The 26326-nt window shown below is 44.6% G+C and overlaps 1 protein-coding gene across 1 annotated transcript in view; it reads right to left on the bottom strand.

Annotated features, from left to right (window-relative positions):
• Positions 1–26326, bottom strand: part of GTF3C1 (general transcription factor IIIC subunit 1) — a 199910-nt gene that overhangs the window by 171017 nt on the left and 2567 nt on the right. The window contains 8 exon segments of the mRNA XM_040441684.1: positions 3949–4121; positions 4533–4848; positions 12672–12787; positions 13452–13604; positions 13771–13894; positions 14885–14981; positions 23290–23433; positions 24958–25131. Of these exon segments, the coding sequence (XP_040297618.1) occupies positions 3949–4121; positions 4533–4848; positions 12672–12787; positions 13452–13604; positions 13771–13894; positions 14885–14981; positions 23290–23433; positions 24958–25131 (1297 nt within the window).

Genomic DNA, 26326 nt, shown 5'->3' with positions numbered 1-26326 from the left:
CCCTGCACTACCCGCCGGCAAAAAATCATGCAGGGGTGCAGGGGGGGGTGTAAAATATATATTTTAGAGACACTAAAGCTTCTGATCCCCGCGGTCAGGGCCCGCGGGGATCAGAAACTGCACAAAGCGCAGCAAACCGCAGGTCTGAATTGACCTGCGGTTTTCTGCGATCGCCGATGCGGGGGGGTCAAATGACCCCCCCCCCCCTGCCTTTTTACGGGATGCCGGCTGAATGATTTCAGCCGAAATCCCGTTCCGATTAACCCCGCGGGCGCCGGAATACAGATTTCAAGTTATGACGTACCGGTACGTCATGGGTCCTTAAGGACTCGGGATCCATGCCGTACCGATACGTCCTAAGTCCTTAAGGGGTTAAAAATGAAAAAAATAAAATTCCCTACACGTTTGGTATCGCCGCGTCCGTAACGACCTGATCTATAAATCGGTCATGTTACTTTACTCGAACGGTGAACGCCATAAAAATAAAAAACTATGATGAAATTGAAATTTTGCCCACCTTACTTCCCAAAAAGGTAATAAAAGTGATCAAAAAAGTCGCATGTATGCCAAAATTGTAACAATCAAACCGTCATCTCATCCCGCAAAAATCATACCCTACCCAAGATAATCGCCCAAAAACTGAAAAAACTATGGCTCTTAGACTATGGAAACACTAAAACATGATTTTTTTTTGTTTTAAAAATGAAATCATTGTGTAAAACTTACATAAATAAAAAAAATTGTATACATATTAGGTATCGCCGCGTCCGTGACAACCTGCTCTATAAAATTACCACATGATCTAACCTGTCAGATGAATGTTGTAAATAACAAAAAAAAAAAAAAAAAACGGTGCCAAAAAAGCTATTTCTTGTTGCCTTGCCGCACAAAAAGTGTAATATAGAGCAACCAAAAATCATATGTACCCTAAACTAGTACCAACAAAACTGCCACCCTATCCCGTAGTTTCTAAAATGGGGTCACTTTTTTGGAGTTTCTACTCTAGGGGTGCATCAGGGGGGCTTCAAATGGGACATGGTGTCAAAAAAAACAGTCCAGCAAAACCTGCCTTCCAAAAACCGTATGGCATTCCTTTCCTTCTGCGCCCTGCCGTGTGCCCGTACAGCTGTTTACGACCACATATGGGGTGTTTCTGTAAACTACAGAATCAGGGCCATAAATAATGAGTTTTGTTTGGCTGTTAACCCTTGCTTTGTAACTGGAAAAAAAATATTAAAATGGAAAATCTGCCAAAAAAGTGAAATTTAGAAATTGTATCTCTATTTTCCATTAAATCTTGTGCAACACCTAAAGGGTTAACAAAGTTTGTAAAATCAGTTTTGAATACCTTGAGGGGTGTAGTTTCTTAGATGGGGTCACTTTTATGGAGTTTCTACTCTAGGGGTGCATCAGGGGGGCTTCAAATGGGACATGGTGTCCAGCAAAATCAGCCCTCCAAAAACCAAACGGCGCACCTTTCCCTCAACGCCCCGCTGTGTGGCCGTACAGTAGTTTACGGCCACATATGGGGTGTTTCTGTAAACGGCAGAGTCAGGGCAATAAAGATACAGTCTTGTTTGGCTGTTAACCCTTGCTTTGTTAGTGGAAAAAAATGGGTTAAAATGGAAAATTAGGCAAAAAAATGAAATTCTCAAATTTCATCGCCATTTGCCAATAACTCTTGTGCAACACCTAAAGGGTTAACGACGTATGTAAAAATCAGTTTTGAATACCTTGAGGGGTGTAGTTTCTTAGATGGGGTCACTTTTAGGGAGTTTCTCCTCTAGGGGTGCATCAGGGGGGCTTCAAATGGGACATAGTGTCAAAAAACCAGTCCATAAAAATCAGCCTTCCAAAAACCATACGGCGCACCTTTCCCTCTACGCCCTACTGTGTGCCCGTACAGTAGTTTACGGCCACATATTGAGTGTTTCTGTAAACGGCAGAGTCAGGGCAATTAAGATACAGTCTTGTTTGGCTGTTAACCCTTGCTTTGTTAGTGGAAAAAATGGGTTAAAATGAAAAATTAGACAAAAAAAAATGAAATTCTCAAATTTCCTCCCCATTTGCCAATAACTCTTGTGCAACACCCATTTTTGGGTGGTTTCTATTATGTAAGCCTCGGAAAGTGACTTGAGACCTGAACTGGTCCCTAAAATTTGAGTTTTTGTAAATTTCTGAAAAAATTTCAAGATTTGCTTCTAAACTTCTAAGCCTTATGACATCCCCAAAAAAGAAAATATCATTCCCAAAACAATTCAAACATGAAGTAGACATATGGGGAATGTAAAGTCATCACAATTTTTGGGGGTATTACTATTTATTACAGAAGTAGAGAAACTGAAACTTTGAAATTTGCAAATTTTTCCAATTTTTTGTTAAATTAGGTATTTTTTGGTGCAAAAAAGATAATTTTTTTGACTTCATTTTACCAGTGTCATGAAGTACAATATGTGACGAAAAAACTATCTCAGAACGGCCTGGATAAGTCAAAGAGTTTTAAAGTTATCACCACTTAAAGGGACTCTGGTCAGATTTGCAAAAAATGGCCTGGTCCTAAGGTGTAAAAAGGCTGTGTCCTTAAGGGGTTAAAGGGGTTGTCCGGGATCAAAGTAATTTTTAAAAACGTTAATAATCACCTTGATATTACGCAGTAAAGTCATTCTGATGCTCTGTGTATTTTTTTTTCATCCTCTTTGCTCCTATAAGTACCTAATACTGCTGTCAGTATTGTTTACATAGCAGCTCCTGTGCTATGTCATTTCCGGCCACACTGCGTGACTCTGCAGCTGGATCTTACAAGCCTTTCCACTCCCCCTAATCAGTATTCCGCCTCCTGCCACTCATACTCCTAATCAGTATTCCTCCCCTAAAACCACCTTTTTCTAAGCCTACAAACTGAATCCCTCCCTGCTTCCATGTATCTGCTCTCTGCTAGCATTGCATAAAAGACAATAGTGGCAGGGAGCTGTAGCACATCCCATTCATTGCAAATGACCATGGGAGGTGTGCACTATGCTAAATAGCATAGTTTGCTGCCTCCAATAGAGCCTCCTTCTACTCCTAATAACACTCCTCTATGGCCGGTGACATCATCGGCAGTGGGAGGCGTTCCTTAGTGAGGCGACGTCCCTCCTTCAAATACTGCCTCCTCCTTCCCAGACTAACGCCCTCCCCGCCCGGTGATGTCACAGAGGGGCGTGGTTTAGCTGAAATTTACCTCCTACTGACAACCTCCTTGCTAGCTGCAGAACGATCCTGTGACGTCACCGGGCTCCTTGCTAAGCGGAAGGAAGAGGCTTAGCACACCAGTAAGGAGTCGGTACGTCACTGAATCTTTGAAAATCTGAACTTCCGGCTGAGAATTTATGAAAGAAATACAGGGCATCAGAAAACTCTGGCAAAGGTAGGACAGGAATGTATGTAATATTTATGTGCTTGTTGTACCCTTACAACAATGTCCCCAATCCTGGACAACCCCTTTAAGTCACACTCTCATCCTTCTATTGATTTAAAAAGCCATATGGGATGACTTATTTAGTTATGAAATAATTTTAACAATATGTTCCTGAGAGTAGACACTGATGTTGTGTGTGTGTTATGGTGCCTCCTGGCAGTTTATGAAAGCGGTGAAATACCCATAACTCTAAATGGCCTCGTGCATAAACAGACACTTTAGGGGAGATTTATCAAACTGGTGTAAAGTAGAACTGGTTGCCCAAAGCAACAAATCAGATTCTACCTTTCATTTTCCAACCAATCTGATTGGTTGCTATGGGCAACTAAGCCAGTTCTACATTACACCAGTTTGATAAATCTCCCCCTTTATCTCCCCTTATGTAGAGTGCTGAACAGGGCAGCAGGTTGATACAAGATAGCAATATCCAGAGACAGATCGATATACACACCAAGAAAATAGAAAAAAAAACTAAAAGTATGATAACCTACCAAGACCTCTTCAATCACAGAGACCTCATCATCATCCTCATCAGCAGACTGTTGTGAGAAGGCAGACACATTGGACTCTAACTGGAAACTGTCCATACTGCAATCATTTTCAGACAAAGGTATTTTGTCTAAATCCAGGGAAGAAGTGCGTCTCATATGAATTCTGGACAGACCTACAAAGACAACATATTAACCCTACTGAAATATTGTTACATATATGCTTGCTTATGTCACCATGTGCCATAGTTGTAAAACAATCTCTTCATTGGCAGCAAGGATCACACCAATCAGATCCCCTGGCCACAACGTTTCAAATCTAAGTGCATTATCATGGGGTCCAGACGGAATAAACAGCAATTTTGAGATATAAAAAGAATAAAATTCCATAAGATGATTTTGAAAGTAGTAAGAAATTTGTCATGGATGATCCCACACTGTATGATCGAAAAGACTATGCAAATATTATGTAGCCTGTGACTGGGATGACTCCCTGGTCTAGTTTTGTTAGTGGACATACATTCAGGAACTGTAGATCATTCAACTCCCCAAATAACTTAACCTCAAAGAACGGAAGAATGTCTTACTTTTCGAGGTTGGCAGAGGAGTGCTTGTGGTGGCAGCATCACTCGGAAGTGAACAGATTTCTGATGTTCTAGGCCGTTTGTTGCTTTTCAATTCTTCCTGGTCATCCTCTGAGGTCTGAGGTTCCTCTGAGGCTTTGCTTTCAGGAGATGCTCTTTTGTCATCTCCAATACTTGGAGCAGGTGGCAGGTTAAGCATGGACAATTTCTCACTTTTAGCTTTTTCCTCCAGAAACTGTCTGCGTAACTCGCTTTCCTCCACAAATACATGAGAGATAAATTTTGTTGTCCTTTGACGTCCTACATCTTCCATGAAACCCTAAGATAAACATGATATCATTAAATAGGATATGCACAAGCCCTATTGTTTGGACATGCAGATCAGGCAAGTAGAGGCCCCTGATGCATATGTAGAAATTGGATGATCTGATGGGTGTTATACTTTGCACTTCATGTAAAATATCATGATACTGACTCCAGTACAGATATAGATTCAGGCCTCGAGATAGATTTTATTGGGTAGATTTGAATGGGTTTCTAGAGGTTGGATAATTGTTTAATAACTCACACAAAGTAGATTCTTGCCTTATAATCTTGATTTGCATTTGAAAAAGACCCTTTTACACTATGTTGTATGGTTGATATGTTGGTGTTGTGCCTTTTCATAGGTATATAAAATTTATATCAAAATATCCTAATTATAGTGGATTTGATATATAATAGACCAAGTGTGTTATATTCACCATTGTGTATGTATTTTAAAGTAGGCCGAAAGAGGTTCATGGAGAGGACACAGTTCATGTCGTTTTTTTCTCTGTAGATGTACCAGTCTGAGAAGAGTCATTCTTGTCTCCTTGTGGATTTATGACTGAGATAAAGATATTTTCTAGACACATTTGGTGCTAATTATCCCTACAGTTTAATGTCTGTTGATGAAGCAGAAAATCTGTGATATATATGTATAATGAACATTAAGTTTTTAGTATAAGATAATCAATAGGACATATGTATCATTTTATATTATGAAGGACATCAATGCATCTATTATCTTATATATTTCTCACTAGGAATGCATACACTCTAAATTCTTCTCATCATGCTTTAGAAGTGTAGACTGTGTTAACGAGTCCTCGTTCAGGGAAGATGGTGTTATTTTAACTAACGATCAATCAACCAACCGTTGAAGGGACAGAGGAGACATGTCTGTGAGAGTATGGGAAGTGCAAAAGAGGGAGGGGGTTGTCCTTATGTGGGTGAGACTGTGCAGGTCGCACCTCTCCCCAAGGTACTGCTAGAAAGCGTAATAGGAAAAATCAAAGGGGCAGTAACAATTAAAACAAGGTGTTTATTGGTATAACTAAAACATATATGTATTATCCCCTTACAAACAAACAATAGACAGACAAATACAGTCGGGACCTGTGTACTAGAGAGCCACAATTGCGGGTCGCGGCACACTGAGTCCCTAGGGCAGACCCTAATAAGAGCTGTGTGGACCCCAAGGGTCAAGAGGAGCCACAAACAGTACTGAGAACCGCCCCGGCGTGGGCGTCCTGACTCCCAGGTGGGAACAGGTATGCCTGGTCAGGGTAAATAAGGATAGATCTTACCGGTGTGAGGTCAGACCGAACAAGTGTCCAGCGGACACAGATGACACCCGGACAAAGGATCTGTTCCCAGTACGTTGAATGAGGTGTTCAAATTGCGGGGGAGGGAATCTTCATAGAGATGGTCAATCTTGGTTAGGGTCCGCAGGGAGAGTGAACTGTCCCTGTTGTACCCTGCTTGACCTGCTATGTCCCTGATACCCTAACACGGGATCCGTGCCCCGCAAGGGGTGGTCCCGTCCGGAACCTGACCCTGGTATAAGGTCCCTGAGAGACCCTGCCAGGGTAGTGTGTGGAACACCTAATCTAGTGAGACTAGAATCAAAGATGGAACCGTGGATAAGGAGGGGTATGTTCCTGTGTCCCTACGCGTTTCTTCAAATAGAACATACACGGACAATATCTGGCACTACAAACAACCCCTAGAATCGTCAGGGGACGGGGGTGAGTGCTAATAGCTGCCTCCTAGAACGCTCAGTGTCAATGATGTACTACTGAGCCTAGGTGGACAAGGGCAGTCTGGAAGAACTTAGTCTATTTACACTAAGAAAGACCTCATAGCCACATAAGAAACTGTGCTTATGCTAGGCAGGTGAGAGGGAGGTGTTGGCTAACTCGAACCACTACTTGATAAGTGGCGTGGTTACTGTAACTAGAGTGCGTATGGCAAAGTCCAGGTACATCTGAAACACACAGAAAAAAGGGAATACAAAAAGCCCTATGAACAGCTGTAAAGTAGTGTGCATATCTGATAGAAAACATAATGCAGGCAAGCACAATGACCCCCTAACGCCGATGTGTGAATAGACACTATCCAGGCATATAGTTAAGGACTCGGACATAAGCTAATAAACTACTTACAGTGGGCCTGGGTGCGTGTGGCATCCGTCGGGCCGGACCGGCGTCAATTGGTTTATATGAGGCCGGGTGTATGGCGTCTGGCAGCGCTGAAGTACGCGCCGCTTCTGTATTTGAATAGTAAGGGGGCGGGGTCAGGCTGTGTATGCGTGCGCCCATCTCCTGATGCCAGGCGCAGTCTGATGACAGAGCACGTCACCATCACGTGACCGCCTGTGCACAGCCCGACGGCGCGGTCCACAGCGTGCATCACATGGGTCCGCGTCATCGATCGGGAGCGCTAGGATCGTGTGCCCAGTGTCAGTATCTGTCCCCCCATCACATCTCCTATAGGTCAGAGACGGTGGATGGGCGGGACTAGCAGATGTCGATTCGGGCAGACGTATCAGCGCTTCCTACAAGCCAAGTGGGTGGAGCTGAGCGCTTCTATTGCGCTCGGCTTCAACAAACCACTCGCATATAAATAATCCGTGGGGGGTCATTGTTCCAGACCCTCCACTATGGACAACAAAGTGGATATTTAACGACAGGTGTGACACCAGAAGCTAAGGATAGAGACTTATTTAATAAACAGTGTTTGGGCAGGCTAGCATGCAAGACTGCATGTTGCAATCGGCTGCATGCTAGGTCACATACACTATGGAGGGGTAAGAGGGTAACCACAGATAAACTTATCAGAGAAAGCACCCAAACTGTAGTTGTTCATTAAGTCCTGAGGGGTTGGTGGTTTTCAATTTAAAAATCCACCAGCATTCGCGTTGGAGTATACGTTTATCCCAGTCTCCTCCACGCTGGGGTTTATGGACCAATTCGATGCCCATGAAAGTCACTGCTGAGGTGCGCCCCCCATGATCAATCTGGACGTGCCTTGCTACTGCAGTGTCTCTCTCGTTCCGTATATCCCCAAGATGCTCGCCCATCCTCTTGCGTAGTTCCCTACGGGTCTTACCCACATACCGCATGCCGCACTCACAGGTGATCAAGTAAATAACACCTGCGGTGCGGCAGTTGATAAAGTCGCGTATGTGATAAGGGTGACCCGCAGGGTCCAACGCAAAGGAGGACGCATTTACGGAGTTCGTTGAGGATCTCAATGATAACAACCTGAACCTTAGGTTCACCTCTGTTATAGTGAAGGACCAGCTCCCGTTCCTGGATATTTCAATATCTGGGGGCGCTTGCGGTGGATTACAGACTACCGTCTACCGTAAATCTACGTCCACGAACTCTCTCCTAAGGTGGGAGAGCTGCCACCCGACCCCACTTAAACGGGGCATACCGGTCGGACAATACCTTAGGCTTAGACGCAACTGCTCCGACATTAAGGAGTTCAAGCGTCAAGCCGACGACCTGAGGAGGCGCTTTCGTGAACGTGGCTATCCGGAGAGGTCACTTAAGGAGGCCTATCAAAGGGCGTGCGCCGAAACACGCACTTCCCTTCTACACCCCATTAAGAACCTTGTCAGCGACCCGCAGAGAGTAATACGTGTCATAGGGACCTTTGACTCAGCATCTACCAGGGTAAGAGAAATCATAAGCCGGAACTGGGGAACCCTACTCATGGACCCCGACCTTACTGCCGTTCTAAGTCCCCAACCCTCGGTGACCTTTAGGCGAGGTACAAACTTGAGGGACAAGCTGGTAAATAGTCACTATAGTCCACCAGAGAAACCACGCACATGGCTTGACAATCCGGTCAAGGGTTGCTACAGGTGTGGACACTGCAGCTTTTGCGGCCAGCTTACCCAGGGCAAATCCTTTGCGTTGGACCCTGCGGGTCACCCTTATCACATACGCGACTTTATCAACTGCCGCACCGCAGGTGTTATTTACTTGATCACCTGTGAGTGCGGCATGCGGTATGTGGGTAAGACCCGTAGGGAACTACGCAAGAGGATGGGCGAGCATCTTGGGGATATACGGAACGAGAGAGACACTGCAGTAGCAAGGCACGTCCAGATTGATCATGGGGGGCGCACCTCAGCAGTGACTTTCATGGGCATCGAATTGGTCCATAAACCCCAGCGTGGAGGAGACTGGGATAAACGTATACTCCAACGCGAATGCTGGTGGATTTTTAAATTGAAAACCACCAACCCCTCAGGACTTAATGAACAACTACAGTTTGGGTGCTTTCTCTGATAAGTTTACCTGTGGTTACCCTCTTACCCCTCCCTACTGTATGTGACCTAGCATGCAGCCGATTGCAACATGCAGTCTTGCATGCTAGCCTGCCCAAACACTGTTTATTAAATAAGTCTCTATCCTTAGCTTCTGGTGTCACACCTGTCGTTAAATATCCACTTTGTTGTCCATAGTGGAGGGTCTGGAACAATGACCCCCCTCGGATTATTTATATGCGAGTGGTTTGTTGAAGCCGAGCGCAATAGAAGCGCTCAGCTCCACCCACTTAGCTTGTAGGAAGCGCTGATACGTCTGCCCGAATCGACATCTGCTAGTCCCGCCCATCCACCGTCTCTGACCTATAGGAGATGTGATGGGGGGACAGATACTGACACTGGGCACACGATCCTAGCGCTCCCGATCGATGACGCGGACCCATGTGATGCACGCTGTGGACCGCGCCGTCGGGCTGTGCACAGGCGGTCACGTGATGGTGACGTGCTCTGTCATCAGACTGCGCCTGGCATCAGGAGATGGGCGCACGCATACACAGCCTGACCCCGCCCCCTTACTATTCAAATACAGAAGCGGCGCGTACTTCAGCGCTGCCAGACGCCATACACCCAGCCTCATATAAACCAATTGACGCCGGTCCGGCCCGACGGATGCCACACGCACCCAGGCCCACTGTAAGTAGTTTATTAGCTTATGTCTGAGTCCTTAACTATATGCCTGGATAGTGTCTATTCACACATCGGCGTTAGGGGGTCATTGTGCTTGCCTGCATTATGTTTTCTATCAGATATGCACACTACTTTACAGCTGTTCATAGGGCTTTTTGTATTCCCTTTTTTCTGTGTGTTTCAGATGTACCTGGACTTTGCCATACGCACTCTAGTTACAGTAACCACGCCACTTATCAAGTAGTGGTTCGAATTAGCCAACACCTCCCTCTCACCTGCCTAGCATAAGCACAGTTTCTTATGTGGCTATGAGGTCTTTCTTAGTGTAAATAGACTAAGTTCTTCCAGACTGCCCTTGTCCACCTAGGCTCAGTAGTACATCATTGACACTGAGCGTTCTAGGAGGCAGCTATTAGCACTCACCCCCGTCCCCTGACGATTCTAGGGGTTGTTTGTAGTGCCAGATATTGTCCGTGTATGTTCTATTTGAAGAAACGCGTAGGGACACAGGAACATACCCCTCCTTATCCACGGTTCCATCTTTGATTCTAGTCTCACTAGATTAGGTGTTCCACACACTACCCTGGCAGGGTCTCTCAGGGACCTTATACCAGGGTCAGGTTCCGGACGGGACCACCCCTTGCGGGGCACGGATCCAGTGTTAGGGTATCAGGGACATAGCAGGTCAAGCAGGGTACAACAGGGACAGTTCACTCTCCCTGCGGACCCTAACCAAGATTGACCATCTCTATGAAGATTCCCTCCCCCGCAATTTGAACACCTCATTCAACGTACTGGGAACAGATCCTTTGTCCGGGTGTCATCTGTGTCCGCTGGACACTTGTTCGGTCTGACCTCACACCGGTAAGATCTATCCTTATTTACCCTGACCAGGCATACCTGTTCCCACCTGGGAGTCAGGACGCCCACGCCGGGGCGGTTCTCAGTACTGTTTGTGGCTCCTCTTGACCCTTGGGGTCCACACAGCTCTTATTAGGGTCTGCCCTAGGGACTCAGTGTGCCGCGACCCGCAATTGTGGCTCTCTAGTACACAGGTCCCGACTGTGTTTGTCTGTCTATTGTTTGTTTGTAAGGGGATAATACATATATGTTTTAGTTATACCAATAAACACCTTGTTTTAATTGTTACTGCCCCTTTGATTTTTCCTATAGAGTATGGGAAGTCTAAATGGTACAAAGTATATGCCTTAATTGGTTTTTGTGTCAAAATTAATCCCTTAGCTCTGATTTAGGATTCCATATACTATGTGTAGGAATGTAAGAGAAATCCGAACTAGACAGTTAACCCTAAATAGTGATGATGCTTGTAGCTTATGCAATAGTGCCACCTAGGTATGAATAGGTAACATTGCACCAACAGCTGAAATGCATTCTGGGTGCTATAGTGACATCACAGTCATTATCATATGTACACGCCTAACCGACAATGATAGGAAAACTCCAAGTTAGGAAGGTGTGTCTAACTGATAAGTTTGTGATCATAAACCACACACACACACACACGCACGAAGGGAAAGAACAATAACAACAACAGGGAGCAACAGAAAACACAGAGAATCAAGGAAAGAAAGGAGATACCCCAGGAGAAAAATCCCAATGATCAGAACGTACTTCAGAGCTGACTTCCCTTAGACTCTGCATGTCAACTGCACTCTCGGGTAACATATAAACTTTATTATGTGTAGTATTGATTGAATTAATTGGCTTGATATTTAGTAAAATCCCCGCTTTATTGCGGATGTGTAATGTTAGATGTACTACATCAATATTATCACTATTCAGTAAAGATGCATATTACTGAATAAAAGGTCTTATATTGATAGTCATATCAGGCTTGATAATTTATAACTTATGTAGCAATACTACCCGATATCCGAGATTGGTCATAGTTTGAGCAGAGATTGTATATCTCATAATTGTCGTCGAGACGCTTGTATTACATTTTTATGTTTGATAGGCGATATGGAACACTGGTAGTCATGTTAGAGCCATCTAGTGGCGAATTTTGGGTACTGCATATCACTGTATTATTGCATATTATTGAGTTTCACATTTATTAAGCTTTGATTGCATTTTAAATTATTGTATAATAAATCATTTATATTTTTGCATAGACGCTGGTACCTTTTTTTACGGATTGCACAACATAATCAAATTAACAACGATCTCTTTTTGAGGCGTTTTATATGTCCACCTCTAGGATCAACTCCCTTCGAAATTTTGCATTTGTTTTATATCCCCGACATTGGAGACAATAAAGACACTTCATGCTGGATGCTTGCTGTATAGGTAGTTCTGCTTAGAACTATCACTTCTGATATGTATAGCGATGTCCTTACCTCCAATATCTAGTATTTACACACAGAAATATTTAAAGTGGCTTTATAAATCACAAGACATTTATTTTACAAACCCCTTACAGCATTGTAAAACAATAAAAGTAGTAATAGTTACTTTACCACCCCATGGGTACTCCATTGCTGACACAGTCACAACCTGTCTCTGTTCTATCAGCTTCAGTGATGATCTGTGGACATTTGACTGCTGCAGCCAATCACTGGCTGTAAGTCATATGTTCATGCCACCGTGGTCACCTCTAAAGCCAGTGATTGGCTGCAGCAATCATGTCTCTACACATCATCGCTGGAACAGGAATAATCGGCGGCGGACTGGGGAAGCATCAGCAGTGGAGTAACAGGGGGAGGAGTAATAAATCGGTTTATAAAACATTCATGGCGTTGTAATGCTCTGACATTCAGGTCAGTTATGTGCTGAATCCAGCACTTCCGTTACTCTCGCTCTACTAACAGAGCAGAACAGAAATTACCAGACATGGTATGAAGACTTACCTTAATAAGCATGTATCTCTCCAATAAGCGGCACAGCATTCTGGCTTCCAGCTTTCCCACATTCATGGCTACTTTGATCTCTCTTTGAGAAATTCCTTTTGTGCCTCGGTTTTCAACTGCAAAAAAATAAAAATGCACAATATTATGCCCTTAGGTTACACATATAGACACATTAGCCCACTTCTACTGTCGAGGCTTCACCTGAACCCTGGCATAATTTGATGCATCTTATTTTAGTGGCTTAGTGGGAAAGGGGAATGGCAGTTTATGGATTTGGTAGAGAAGCAGCATTTCTGAATCTGGAGACTCAGCACTCAATATGATTAATTGGGTGACATGGAAGTGAATATTTCAGATCTCCACCCTGTACTGGGGCATGGAAGTGATTATTCCAGATCTCAGCCATATACTGGGACATGCAAATGAGTATTTAAGATCTCGACAATGTACTGGGACATGGGAGTGTGACAGCTTGATCCTGCCAATAGCACTGCATGCAGTACCGCAAGTATCACAAAGCAACATCAAAATGAACAGACTACAGGCAAAGAAAGATCTACTCAGGAACCTTAACTTTAGATAAAGAAATGAATGTAATATGTTTAAGCACAGATGTTCCTGGAGATCCCTCCATGCAGTAAGTGAGCAGAGACATTCTTCAACATTCCTCTGCTCAGCAGTCAGTGGATTATAATCAAAATATGGATTCTCTGAACACATTGTTTAATTTAACATCTAATATTCAGATTATTCAGCAATATATACAAGAAAAATACATACTGAGTTCATAGGTTTGGGTTAACATATCCTTCTCATAAATAATATCTACTGGAAGAGACATTTTTATATCTTCCTCATCTATATCTTCATCGTCATCTTCTTTTTTCTTATACTCTTTGACAAGCTTCATACATCGAACCATTATATAAGCACCTATTAAAACACAAAAAAGCCTTTTCTGAACAGGCACATTTTACGTTATGAGTTATCTTGTCCTTAGAGCACCAAACCTTATTCATAAAAATGTAGGAATTCTATGAGTGACAATTACATAGAGGACTCATATAGGTAAACAAGAAAATCAGATAAGTAAACATACCTTTCTTAGTTTTGCACTGTTCTGCATGTGGTTGAATCTCATGTAATGGCACAGAAACTATTTTGACAATTCCAGCATTAACCATATAATGATAAAGCCTCTTAAAAAATCGTTCAGGCACACCCTTGAAAAAGAAAAGGACAAGTCAAGTTTCGACAAACCATAACAGAGTGAATAGGAATGCTAAAAGCAAAAACCACACACACACACACACACACACACACACCAAACTTTTATTTAATTCTTCAAAAATAGACATAGAAATAGGTGAAAATAAAACCCAACTATATAATTGCTAGCACGTCCCATAGCTAATGAAGTGACCACCACCGAAGATCTAAAGTCACTTTTTTTGGAAGTCTCGGGTAAATGAACCCCCAACAACAGGACCAATTCCGGTGGGGTGTGCAGTGGACTGTGCACCAAAGCTAATGATCACGGCCATCACAGTACCGCAGCGCTGCCCCTGTGAGAGAGGGGTTTGCGCATCTACTAATGCCGACTTGTATTCTTATCCGCTCCGGATTCAAGCTCACATCACGTGCTCCTGATGAGGCATCAGAAGGATGCAGAAACATGTAGAGCTATGATATTAGGTTATTTAAATGTGGAGAAAATTCAGGGCAATGAGTCTACATTGATAGCAATGCCAGTGGGAGACGCTGAGAGGGACTTGTTACCAGATGCCATTTAGGCAGCAAGAGTGGTTACTTTTCTCACACTATTTGTAAATTGGATACAAATAGAGTTTTTGTATCTACAGCGCCTCCCACTGCAATCGCTCCTATCTTGATGGAGGTTTTGGGTGTTTTATCAGCTGCATCTGTGACAGACGCACACCCAAACATTAGTTTTGTTGCACAGTCCACTGCACATCCCACCGGAATTGGTCCTGTTGTAGGGGGTTAATTTACCCGAGACTTCCATATGAGTGACTTTAGATCTTCGGTGGTGGTCACTTCATTAGCTATGTGACGTGCTATCGATTGTTAGTTGGGTTTTATTTTCATCTATTTCTACAAATCAAGACACCAATAAAAGGGACGGTATCATCAGAAAGTTACTTTTCATTTAAATCAAGTATTGACATTAAACATTTTTTTTTTTACATTACCAGTTCTTCTCTAATGTTCACCAAAGTTTCTGTTTGATCTGGACGTTCACTTAACATTTGAGAAGCTCGTTCTGAGAACAAGTCATACTTGTTTCTCCTAAAGGAGAGAAAAAAAAAAAAAAGAGTGGTGAGGAGAAATCTGATTTTTATTTTCAGTTTTCGCAGATTATATAACAGGTCTTAAATGCTTAAGATGAAGACACAGACAACTTTTATAAAAAGCTGTGCCTGACGTTGCACGCAGTATCCCATATCTAAACAGTTTAATATAACAGTGTCTAGACCGAGTGAAAATGTTTGCTGGTAAAATGGAGCTACTCCATCTCCTGCAAGTCATTTTTATCAATGAAAGAAATACATATTTTATATTAGCATTAACAGATGTGCATTGCAGTGCCCAAAAAATTGATTTTTGTACTTACCTTAAAATCCTTTTCTCATTGGATGTATTCGGGGGACACAGCACCATGGGTATATGCCCAGCTGCCACTAGGAGTCTGACACTAGAAAGAAAAAGTGTTGGCGCCACCCTCTGCACAGGCACTAGACTAACCAGTTGGTACTAAAGCAGTAGGAGCACCAAAAACCAGAACAAAGAGAGAAGCCAACATATCCTAAATCAGAGAGAGGACCATCAAAGAATCCCGGGAAAACCGGAAACCCTGAACTATGAACGAAATAGGGTGGGAATCTGTGTTCCCCAATGAGAAAATAAATTTTACGGAAAGTACAAAAATCCATTTTTCTCATGAATGGCTTTGGGGTACACAGCACCATGGGAGGTCCCAAAGCAGTACCGAGGGAGGGAAGAAAGCCATCCGGAGCACCTAACACAAAGCCGCTAGCAGAACCTTGCGACCCAGACTAGCATCAGCAGAGGCCAGGGAATGGATGTGATAAAACTTTGAAAACGTGTGAACTGAGGTCCAGTGGCGGCCTTGCAGACCTGGGAAGCTGAGGCCTGATACCGAACCGCCCAAGAAGCCCCGACCGCCCTAGTGGAGTGAGCAGTCAATCGAAAAGGGGGAACACGACCCTTCGCCACATAGGCTTCCTTGACGAACAAATCCAGCAGGAGATGGTGGCTTTGAAGGATTGTAAACCCTTACGGGGGCCCTGGGGACAGAAGTCCTGACAGAAGGACTCCGTCAACTGAATATACAGCCGAAGCGCCCGAACAACATCCAGGCGGTGGAGGGATCGCTCTCTGGGATCAGAGGGGTTGGGGCAGAAAGAGGGCAAAACTATCTCCTCGTTAATGTAGAATGAAGAAATCACCTTGGGGGAAAGAAAAAAAAAAAAAAAAAGAAGAAGAAGGAGGGAACTGGTCGTAGGACCACCTTGTCCTGGTGAAACACCAAAAAGGGGGATCGACAAGAGAGCGCCGCCAACTCTGAGACTCTGCGAATGGAGGTAGTCGCCACTAGAAAGGCAAGTTTAAAGGAGACTTAACAGATCTCCTTCAAGGGCTCAGAAGGGTGGGACTGAAAGGCGTCTAAAACAAGATTTAAATCCCAAGGATCCACACGAGAACGGAAGGGGGGGAACGCGATGAGCGAACCCCTGGAGGAAGGTTTTCATCTGGGAACGGGAAGCCAGGGGCCTTTGGAAAAGAACAGACGGCCGAGATCTGAACTTTGAGTTTGGCTTTGAGAAAGGCCAGACGAAGACCTGCCTGAAGAAAAGCCAGGATCCTAGGGACTGAAAAAAGAAGAGGGTGAACCTCGCCAGATTCACACCAGGCAAAATAAGCCTTCCAGGTACGGTGGTAAATCCTGGCCGACTGGGGTTTAAGTGTGTGAAGCATGGTCTGAATGACAGACTCTGAGAGACTGCGGAACCTAAGGACCATAGCCTCAACAGCCACGCCATTAAATGAAGCCGAGGTAAACTCAGGTGGTACAGCGGACCTTGAGAAAGGAGGTCGGAACGCAGTGGGAGCCGCCATGGAACGTCGGCGAGCAGAAACACAAGAGCTGCGTACCACGCCATGCGGGGCCAGTCTAGGGCCACCAGAATCGCCGGGACCCGATCCGTTTTGAGGCACTTGAGCACCCGAGAAAGAAGGGGAATGAAAGTGAAGAGGTACAGGAGGCTGAACTGGGACCATGGAAGGACAAGGGCATCCACTACCAGAGCCTGAGACCCGGCTATGTAAAGCAGAAGAGGCGTTGGCGACTGAGGAAGTCTGCTGCCCAATTCCCGCGGTGGCGGGAACATGTTCCTCCGGCCACCGCAGGAAGCTTTCTTCAGGACCGCCACGCTTCTGGTTCCCCCCTGGTGGTTCAGATAAGCCACAGCAGTGGAATTGTCCGTCTGGATTCAGATCGGGAGTCCAACAGGTAAGAGCTAGGAAAATGGCCCTGAGCTCCAGAACGTTGATCTGCAGTGAAGGCTCCCCCACTGACCACAGGCTGTGAGAGACCCGAAGACTGCCCCCTAAACCGCAACGGTGGAAGTCACCTGCCAACGTGGGGGAGGAAAGGATCGGCCGAGGGAGGCACGTCCTGATGGGCAGAGGGGACGGTTCACAAAGGAAAGCTACCTTGTCCTGGGGAAGGAACACTCGCCCGAGGTGAGTGTTAAAGACCATGCCCAGGAAAACCATTCTCTGGCAGGGAACCAGAGAGGACTTGGGGTGGTTCACCAGCCACCCGAACTGGGACAGTACAGACAGCCAGTCGACAGTCCAGCCGTAGGCAGGGCTCCAGACTAAAAAAAATATCAAGGAGCCATTGGCTCCTAACCTGAAAAATTTAGGAGCCAAATTTAAAATACATAATATAACTGGGATGCTTAGGAGCATGGGGTTTTCTAAGCTGCAGCCCACGCAGTTAAAGGAGTTGTACACTCATTTCCATGACCTGTCAGACTAGCCAGATTCACGTTGATAATCCCTAGGTGCTGGGTCCCGGCTCATTCGCTTCCCGGCCTCCGCTGCTTGTCTTGGCTTTCTCCATGAAAACGTTTGGCTGCAGTGGCATCAAGACAATCTCTGGCCACGGTGGAGATCTGCTCCCCTGGCATCACATGACCATTTAACATAATGCATGGGAAGCAGTGGTCAGTCATTGGCTTTAACATCGTCAAATAGGAGGTTTTCATGAAGGGACTCAAGACAAGCAACAAAGGCTGGGGAGCAAATGAGCCGGGATCCAGCACTGGGCATCAGGCAAGTATGATCACCAACAAAGGTCCTACCAGTCTGAGGTCCAGAAATTAGTGTATCCAAACCCTTTAAGGAGTAATTTTTATATTTTGGTTTCAAACCAGTATTATTCTATATGTGACTCAGAATGGGTTCAAAAAAACTATCCCCACTGCACTCCTTAAAAGGCCAATCACTTGAGAGTCGCCACTGCAACCAGTGACCACATCAGCAGGCATCACGTGTTGTGACGGGACCAGCATGACAGTGGGGGGTGGGGGGAGGGCAGCATTTTTTTTATTTTTTTACATTAAGAAAAAATATAACAGCTAAAAAAATATAATACTACACAAGCTTTACTCTTTATTCTCAACCCTCTCTGCTTGCATGTCAGTGAATGAAAAACCTCTTGTTTGCTGTTGTTTCTTGAGGAAAGATCGCCCATATTCTAAGTGCTGCTCACTGTGTAACTGTGGCTGGACATGGACAGTCTGTCAATGTCAACCTTAAAGGTTTCCATTCACTGCCAGCAAGCAGAGATGTAGGAAGCTAGGGGACCCTCCTCTGGCAGCTGAACTAGCCTGTGCTTAACCCCTTATAGGCTGCTTCAGTGCATTTTCCCTCTTTTTAACCTCTACACATGTCTTTGCAGTTAAGGGCTCTCTGCCCATCACCCCCGTGTCAGTAAGGATCTGTGCACGGACATCGCAGTATAGGCGGCAATCTCTCCTTGTCAATTGGTTTCACACCAGAGTCTGTCTGCAGGAGCTCTGCACTGTCGGGGTCGGCAGAGCATTATATTGATTTTATGATGCTATGTAACCCTTACAGTTCTGGAATGTATTGGATAACACTGACCGCATTAGGTCAGTGTTATCCAATACATTCCAGACCTCTAAGGGTTACATAGCATCATAAATCAATAAAATGCCCATGCGACCCCGGCAGTGCTATGCAGACCAGGACAGCGAGTGTTAAAGCAGCACAGCCGGTGCTTATACTTGTTCTTACGGATCTCTGCCTTCTCCTTGTGACCCCATAAGGACCCAGTCCTATAAAACACACTAATAAATCTGCACACGGGTGACTCGCCTCGTGTTATCAGATGTGGACTGTGCGGCCCTAGTTGAAGTGTCCTCCAGCAGCTCAGCGCCACAGCACAGACTCCACTCCAAAACTTGCCAGACTGCTGGAAGCGGGAGCACAAGCCACGCCCACCTCTATGCCGGGGGTAATCTGAGGGGCGGGTCTTCACCCAGCAGACGGCTGCAGCGGTTGTCTCTGGTCTGCTGGATGAAAGCCTTTTTTTTTTTTAAGAGGCAGAGCAGCGAGCGGAGGGTCTAGGCGCAAATGGCGACAAGACGACAAAGTCTTGTCGCCATTTAGCAGTTCTAAGTCGCATTGGCGACCATTTTTGGTCGCCATCTGGAGCCTGCGTAGGCCATTCCTTGTGACTCTCCCTATATTCTTGAATGGCCTTTTCTTGACAATCTTTCAAGTCTTCAGTTATCCCTGCTGCTTGCGCACCTTTTTCAACCACACTTCTTTCCATTAATATATTTAGATACAGCACCCTGTGAATAGCCAGCTTCTTTAGCAATGACCTTTTGTGGCTTAGCCTCCTTGTGGAGGGTGTCAATGACGGTCTTCTGGACAACTGTCAAGGCAGCAGTCTTCTCCACGATTGTGTAGCCTACTGAACCAGACTGAGGGACCATTTAAAGGTTGGGAAACCTTTGAGGTGTTTTGTGTTGATTAGCCGATTAGACTGACACCATGAGTCTACAATATTGAACTTTTTCACAATATTATAATTTTCTGAGATGCTGACTTTAGTTTTTTTCATTAGCTGTAAGCCATAATCATGAACATTAAAAATAAATAAATGCTTCAAAAGTTTTTGATAATATTTTTATTAATTGAGCTGTACCTGTACTCTGCTGCGTACACATTTTTGAAGTTACCTCTCCCTGCTGTGCTGCCCCTTACACATGAACAGTTGGCAATGTTTTCTTAATATGGAGGGGGAGAAAGCTGCTCCTATACACCGCTGGTAGTGGACTATTAGACAATGGGGGCATATGCTAGCGACATACCCCCATTGTCTAAGATGGGAATACCCCTTTAAGTGACCCATAGTATAATAGGTGGTACAAGAGAAACTAAGAAACAATCTGTCAAATACTAAGGGTCCATTCACACGTCTGCATGTGTTTTGCGGTCCGCAAAACACAGACACCGGCAATGTGCGTTCCGCATTTCGCGAACCACACATCGCCGGCACTATAATGAAAATGCCTTTTCTTGTCCAAAGTTACGGACAAGAATAGGACATGTTCTATTTTTTTCGGGAACGGAATTGCGGATCGGGAAGTGCTGATGCGGACAGCACATAGTATGCTGTCCGCATCCGTTCTGGCCCCCCATTGAAAATTAATAGGTCCGCACCTGTTGCGCAAAATTGCTGAACAGATCTGGACCCAACTTGCGGATGTATGAATGGACCCTAACTATGCCTCATCAGGGATACTGACGAGTGCATCACCATGTGGTCTTGGTCTAAATATTACTGCACCCTCATAACAGACCCCTCACTCTGCCCTATTTATAAGGGTCCTCATCTTTGGTAAGATAAGGCTTGCAGCAACTGAAGGTGAATATAATGCAGTATGGTTTGCCGGTACAGTATGTGCATCTTAACGAAATTCCTATGCGGAATGTTGATTGATAACTATTGTATGAGGTGTTACTATCTGTCTTAAAAGGGAATCTGTCACCTAAAAAACGCCTCCCCAAACCACCAGCATTACCTTAAAGTAGCCAGCAGTATGTTCCTAAAGATCCTTTTCTTCCTCCCGGCCAGATGCACCAAAAATCTTGAAAACGAAGTTTAATCCCCTGCATGCGCTATGTAACAGCAGAGTTTGAAGTCAAGGGGGCAGCGGCCTCCTCGCTTCAAGTCAAGATAACCACGCTCCCTTTCCATGCCCCTTCGCTTTTGATTGACAGCCGATCGCTTTCTGCTGTTGAGCAAAGCCGGCCGACGTTCACGTGCGCGGCTGTCAATCAGAGGTGAAGGGGCAAGGAAAGGGGGCGTGGTTATCTTGACCGCTACCCCCTTGACTTCAAACTCTGCTGTTACATAGCGCATGCAGGGGATTAAAGTTCGTTTTTCAAGATTTTGGTGCATCTGGCTGGAGGAAGAAAAAGGATCTTTAGGAACATACCTCTGGCTACTTTATGGTAATGCTGGTGGTTTGGGAGGCGTTGTTTAGGTGACAGGTTACCTTTAAAAGTAGAGAAATTTAAATTGTGAATTTAGGTTAGGTAAGTAACCATTACAGGGTGACAAATGTCAGATTTGCAAAAATAGGCCTGGGCAAGAAGGTGAAAACAGGCCGTTACCTGTTACACTATGATTACATGGCTCTCTTGAAATGAATGGATGATTATGCAATTCATCACAGGTCAGCAACCTCCAGTACTCCCAACTCTTGTTAAACTACACTGCTCAAAAAAATAAAGGGAACACTTAAACAACACAATGTAACTCCAAGTCAATCACACTTCTGTGAAATAAAACTGTCCACTTAGGAAGCAGCACTGAGGGACAATCAATTTCACATGCTGTTGTGCAAATGGGATAGACAACAGGTGGAAAATATAGGCAATTAGCAAGACACCCCCAATAAAGGAGTGGTTCTGCAGGTGGTGACCTGACACTTCTCAGTTCCTATGCTTCCTGGCTGATGTTTTGGTCACTTTGGAATGCTGGCGGTGCTTTCACTCTAGTGGTAGCATGAGACGGAGTCTACAACCCACACAAGTGGCTCAGGTAGTGCAGCTTATCCAGGATGGCACATCAATGCGAGCTGTGGCAAGAAGGTTTTCTGTGTCTGTCAGCGTAAGTGTCCAGAGCATGGAGGAGACAGGCTACCAGGAGACAGGCCAGTACATCAGGAGACATGGAGGAGGGTGTAGGAGGGCAACAAACCAGCAGCAGGACCGCTACCTCCGCCTTTGTGTAAGGAGGAACAGGAGGAGCACTGCCAGAGTCCTGCAAAATGACCTCCAGCAGGCCACAAATGTGCATGTGTCTGCTCAAACGGTCAGAAACAGACTCCATGAGGGTGATATGAGGGCCCGACGTCCACAGGTGGGGGTTGCGCTTACAGCCCAACACCGTGCAGGACGTTTGGCATTTGCCAGAGAACACCAAGATTGGAAAATTCGCCACTGGCGCCCTGTGCTCTTCACAGATGAAAGCAGGTTCACACTGAGCACATGTGACAGACGTGACAGTCTGGAGACGCCGCGGAGAACGTTCTGCTGCCTGCAACATCCTCCAGCATGACCGGTTTGGCATTGGGTCAGTAATGGTGTGGGGTGGCATTTCTTTGCAGGGCCGCACAGCCCTCCATGTGCTCGCCAGAGGTAGCCTGACTGCCATTAGGTACCGAGATGAGATCCTCAGACCCCTTGTGAGACCATATGCTGGTGCGGTTGGCCCTGGGTTCCTCCTAATGCAAGACAATGCTAGACCTCATGTGGCTGGAGTGTGTCAGCAGTTCCTGCAAGACGAAGGCATTGATGCTATGGACTGGCCCGCCCGTTCCCAGACCTGAATCCAATTGAGCACATCTGGGACATCATGTCTCGCTCTATCCACCAACGTCACGTTGCACCACAGACTGTCCAGGAGTTGGCAGATGCTTTAGTCCAGTCTGGGAGGAGATCCTTCAGGAGACCGTCCGCCACCTCATCAGGAGCATGCACAGGCGTTGTAGGGAGGTCATACAGGCACGTGGAGGCCACACACACTACTGAGCCTCATTTTGACTTGTTTTAAGGACATTACATCAAAGTTGGATCAGCCTGTAGTGTGTTTTTTTCACTTTAATTTTGAGTGTGACTCAAATCCAGACCGCCATGGGTTGAAAAATTTGATTTCCATTTTTTTTATTTTTGTGTGATTTTGTTGTCAGCACATTCAACTATGTAAAGAACTAAGTATTTCAGAAGAATATTTAATTAATTCAGATCTAGGATGTGTTATTTTTGTGTTCCCTTTATTTTTTTTGAGCAGTGTACAATACCCCAGCATGCATACTCTGTGGGAGTTCCAAGAACAGCTGAGAGGTGAACAGAGCATGCTGGGAGTTGTAGTCTCACAACAGCTATAGTGCCACTGGTTGCTGACTCCCGGCAGTACATGGTTGCCCGTCCTATATTAAATTAGAAATGAGAGATAACACACCTGTCCACATGGAAACGCTTTAACAACAAAAGCAGTGAATGTTGCTGAGTTCCATTTGGAAGCCTTATGACGTAGGTCTGCATTGTGATTAGGCCATTCTTATCCAGCATGCGGCGAAGGTAATGGACCTTCCCAGCATCCACTCTAAAATACATAAAAGCAAATTAAATACCATATTCTGCAAGTATTGCAATCTATATATACTGTGTCTGAATAATGCGGTTAAAAAAGGCCAACATTTTACATACAAATAGTATGAAAAACCATTGCTTAAAAATAAACCGTAGCACCTTATAAAGAACCACTCTTTATTTAAAGCAGCATGGGGCCAAGAGAGCATAAAAAGGGGTTTTCCAGGATGTGGTTACTTTTTAGTTATGCACCATAGCGTCTGGTACCTTAAAATAAAAGATGAAGCACACTCGCCTGCTTCCCACCACTCCAGTCCTGTGCCCTTACTCTGGCACGTGACCCAGCAGTGATGGATTGACGAACACTTGGGGACACTGCACTGCTGAGGCCAGCGACTGGCCGCAGATAACCACGGCAGCGCCAGGTGGGGGCTGTATCTCACTGTGTCATGGCGGCAGTGGTCTTATGTTTTTCTTATTGCCATTTCTGCACAGAAGACATTATAGAGGAGACTAGTAAGGGTTTCTCTGCAGAAATAGCAGCCTCATAGTTATGTAGGACTATGTATTATATATATGAATTACCGCATCATTTGTACTCCCTCCTCGGCTAAAATACTCCTCAAAATTGTTGGAGTATTTTTACACTTCTGGAAAAAAATTAAAATAAATATGTAGTGCGACCTCTGCTTAGACTGCTGGCACATGATGTGGATTACGCATGTTTTTTCTTCGCGGATTCCCATGTGGAAAAAGCACAGCGTAGTATGGTATCAGCAAAGTGTATAGGATTACACAAATCTCATGTGCATTTTGAGGATTGTTTCCGTGCAGAAATTGACCTGCCATGTGGATTTCCAAATCTGCAGCATGTCAATTAGGTTAGCGATTTTAGCTGCAGATTTCACAATTTTTCCAATAAAAGGTGAGATCTGTGGCAAAACCGCACCTATCTGGAACAAAAACCGCAATTAGAAATTGCAGATATGGAAATTTGTGTGAGCAGACTCACCTCTTAATACAGTGACTGCTTTAATGGGCAAGTAGTCAGACTAACCATACCCTAACACCCAGAAATGGCAGGAGGAAGAGGGTTACACAAGATTTTACACCACTGTAACAGTTAGGAGTGATTCTCTGTCAGATTATATAAACCTGGCCATCTTGATAAAGAGTATGGGGCACATTTCTTAAGATCCACTGGAGTTATGAAGAGATGCAGGCCTCTACATAACTTTGGCGTATCCTCCACAGATTCTAAATGTAAGATCGCTTCCGTGTGGTCTTACATTTAGACCATTTCTATGCCTAAACCAGGTATAGAAAATGATGAATGAGACAGGCCTGACAGTCCGCCCTCTTCCCTGCACACTTTTTTTTTTAGACTTGTCGTGGGATTTTTGCACCGCAATCTCACGCCAGAAATACGCCTAATTTAGGATTATTTCTGTTTAATAAATGACCCCCTATATGTAAAAAATGATCATATGTGTCTGCTGGAAATACACTATATCTTATTAGAAAAACAGCCACATACTTGAGAGTGCCCTGCAGGTCCTTCTGAATTTCTCCTTGCCATCGAGATCTTCCGATCTTCTCCAGAATACAGTAGGGATAGTCGGGGAGCTCTAACGAAGGATCGACTTCCCATCCAATCAAAGCGCGATATCGCAAAGTCTGAGAGCCAACAATCACAAGCTTTTCCCCCCATCTGAAAAGATAGAAAACATCCCTGATTCCTCCAAATTAAAAAACTGATTAAATCACTTGTAGGGATACACAGCATGCACTCTGGCCAGTGTCAGAATTGGATTTCAAAGAATCAGAAATATAAAGGAAGGACTTATACTTCTCCTTCCTGGTGGATCAATTTCTGGCTTTGGCTGAAAATCCTACAGGCAGATCGGCCTCAGAACCTTGTCCAGATACTCTGTGTGGCCGTACCCTAAAGCTGAAATTTATCATGAGTGGAATTTTTTAAGTGAATTTCTTCTGAGTCTGTGTAATCTGCACAAATTTACCAACTGTCAGTGTTTGAGAAATTGCATATCTTCGAACACTTTTGCCTAGAGATGTACTCCACCGCCACCCCCTACTGCAGAAAGACGGTACCTTTTTTGCAGTTGATAAATCTGGAATTAAACTAATTCAAATACCCGTACCACTTCGTAAAATTTTGTGCGAATTTTTGACAACAATTTTCTACCAAATGGAATGATACATACCTGTGAAAACCCTGAGATGCAGCACAATCGTTATAGCCGGTGAAGCTTGCAATCAAAGTACAAATATCTATTGGGATGGACATCCTCTCAATACTAAGCTACTACTGCACAACTTAGTAGCAGTCAGAACACATGGTGTGAGCTAAGAGCAGCACACGCCATGTTCTCATAAACGGCCGCATGGTGGGGAAGGATGGGGTTATTCACCATTAATGTGAGGCACATGGAGGTCCAAACTAATAATACCACATGCCTCACATTAGTAACAAGTAACCCCATCATGTAACTTCTCACATAATGGGCAACATGGGGTTAATGTGAGGTATATGATGGGGTTATTTATTATTAATGTGAGGCACATGGAGGTCCAAATTAGTAACACCATGTGCCTTACATTAATATTAACCTCATCATGTACCACCTCACATAATGGGTGACAAGGGGTTAATGTGAGGTACATGATGGGGTTATTTATTATTAATGTGAGGCACATGGAGGTCCAAACTGATAAAACCATGAGCCTCATATTAAAAGTAAGTAATCTCATCATGTACTTCACTCATTAACCCAATGCAGTCCATTATGTGAGGAGGTCGTTGATGGGGTTACCATTAATGTGAGGCACATGGTTTTATCAATTTAGACTTCCATGTGCCTCACATTATTATTAAGAGACCCCCA

This window comes from Bufo bufo, chromosome 7 (genome assembly GCF_905171765.1).
Source record: "Bufo bufo chromosome 7, aBufBuf1.1, whole genome shotgun sequence".
Lineage (NCBI taxonomy): Eukaryota > Metazoa > Chordata > Amphibia > Anura > Bufonidae > Bufo > Bufo bufo.
This window is presented reverse-complemented; position numbering and strand designations above follow the sequence as displayed.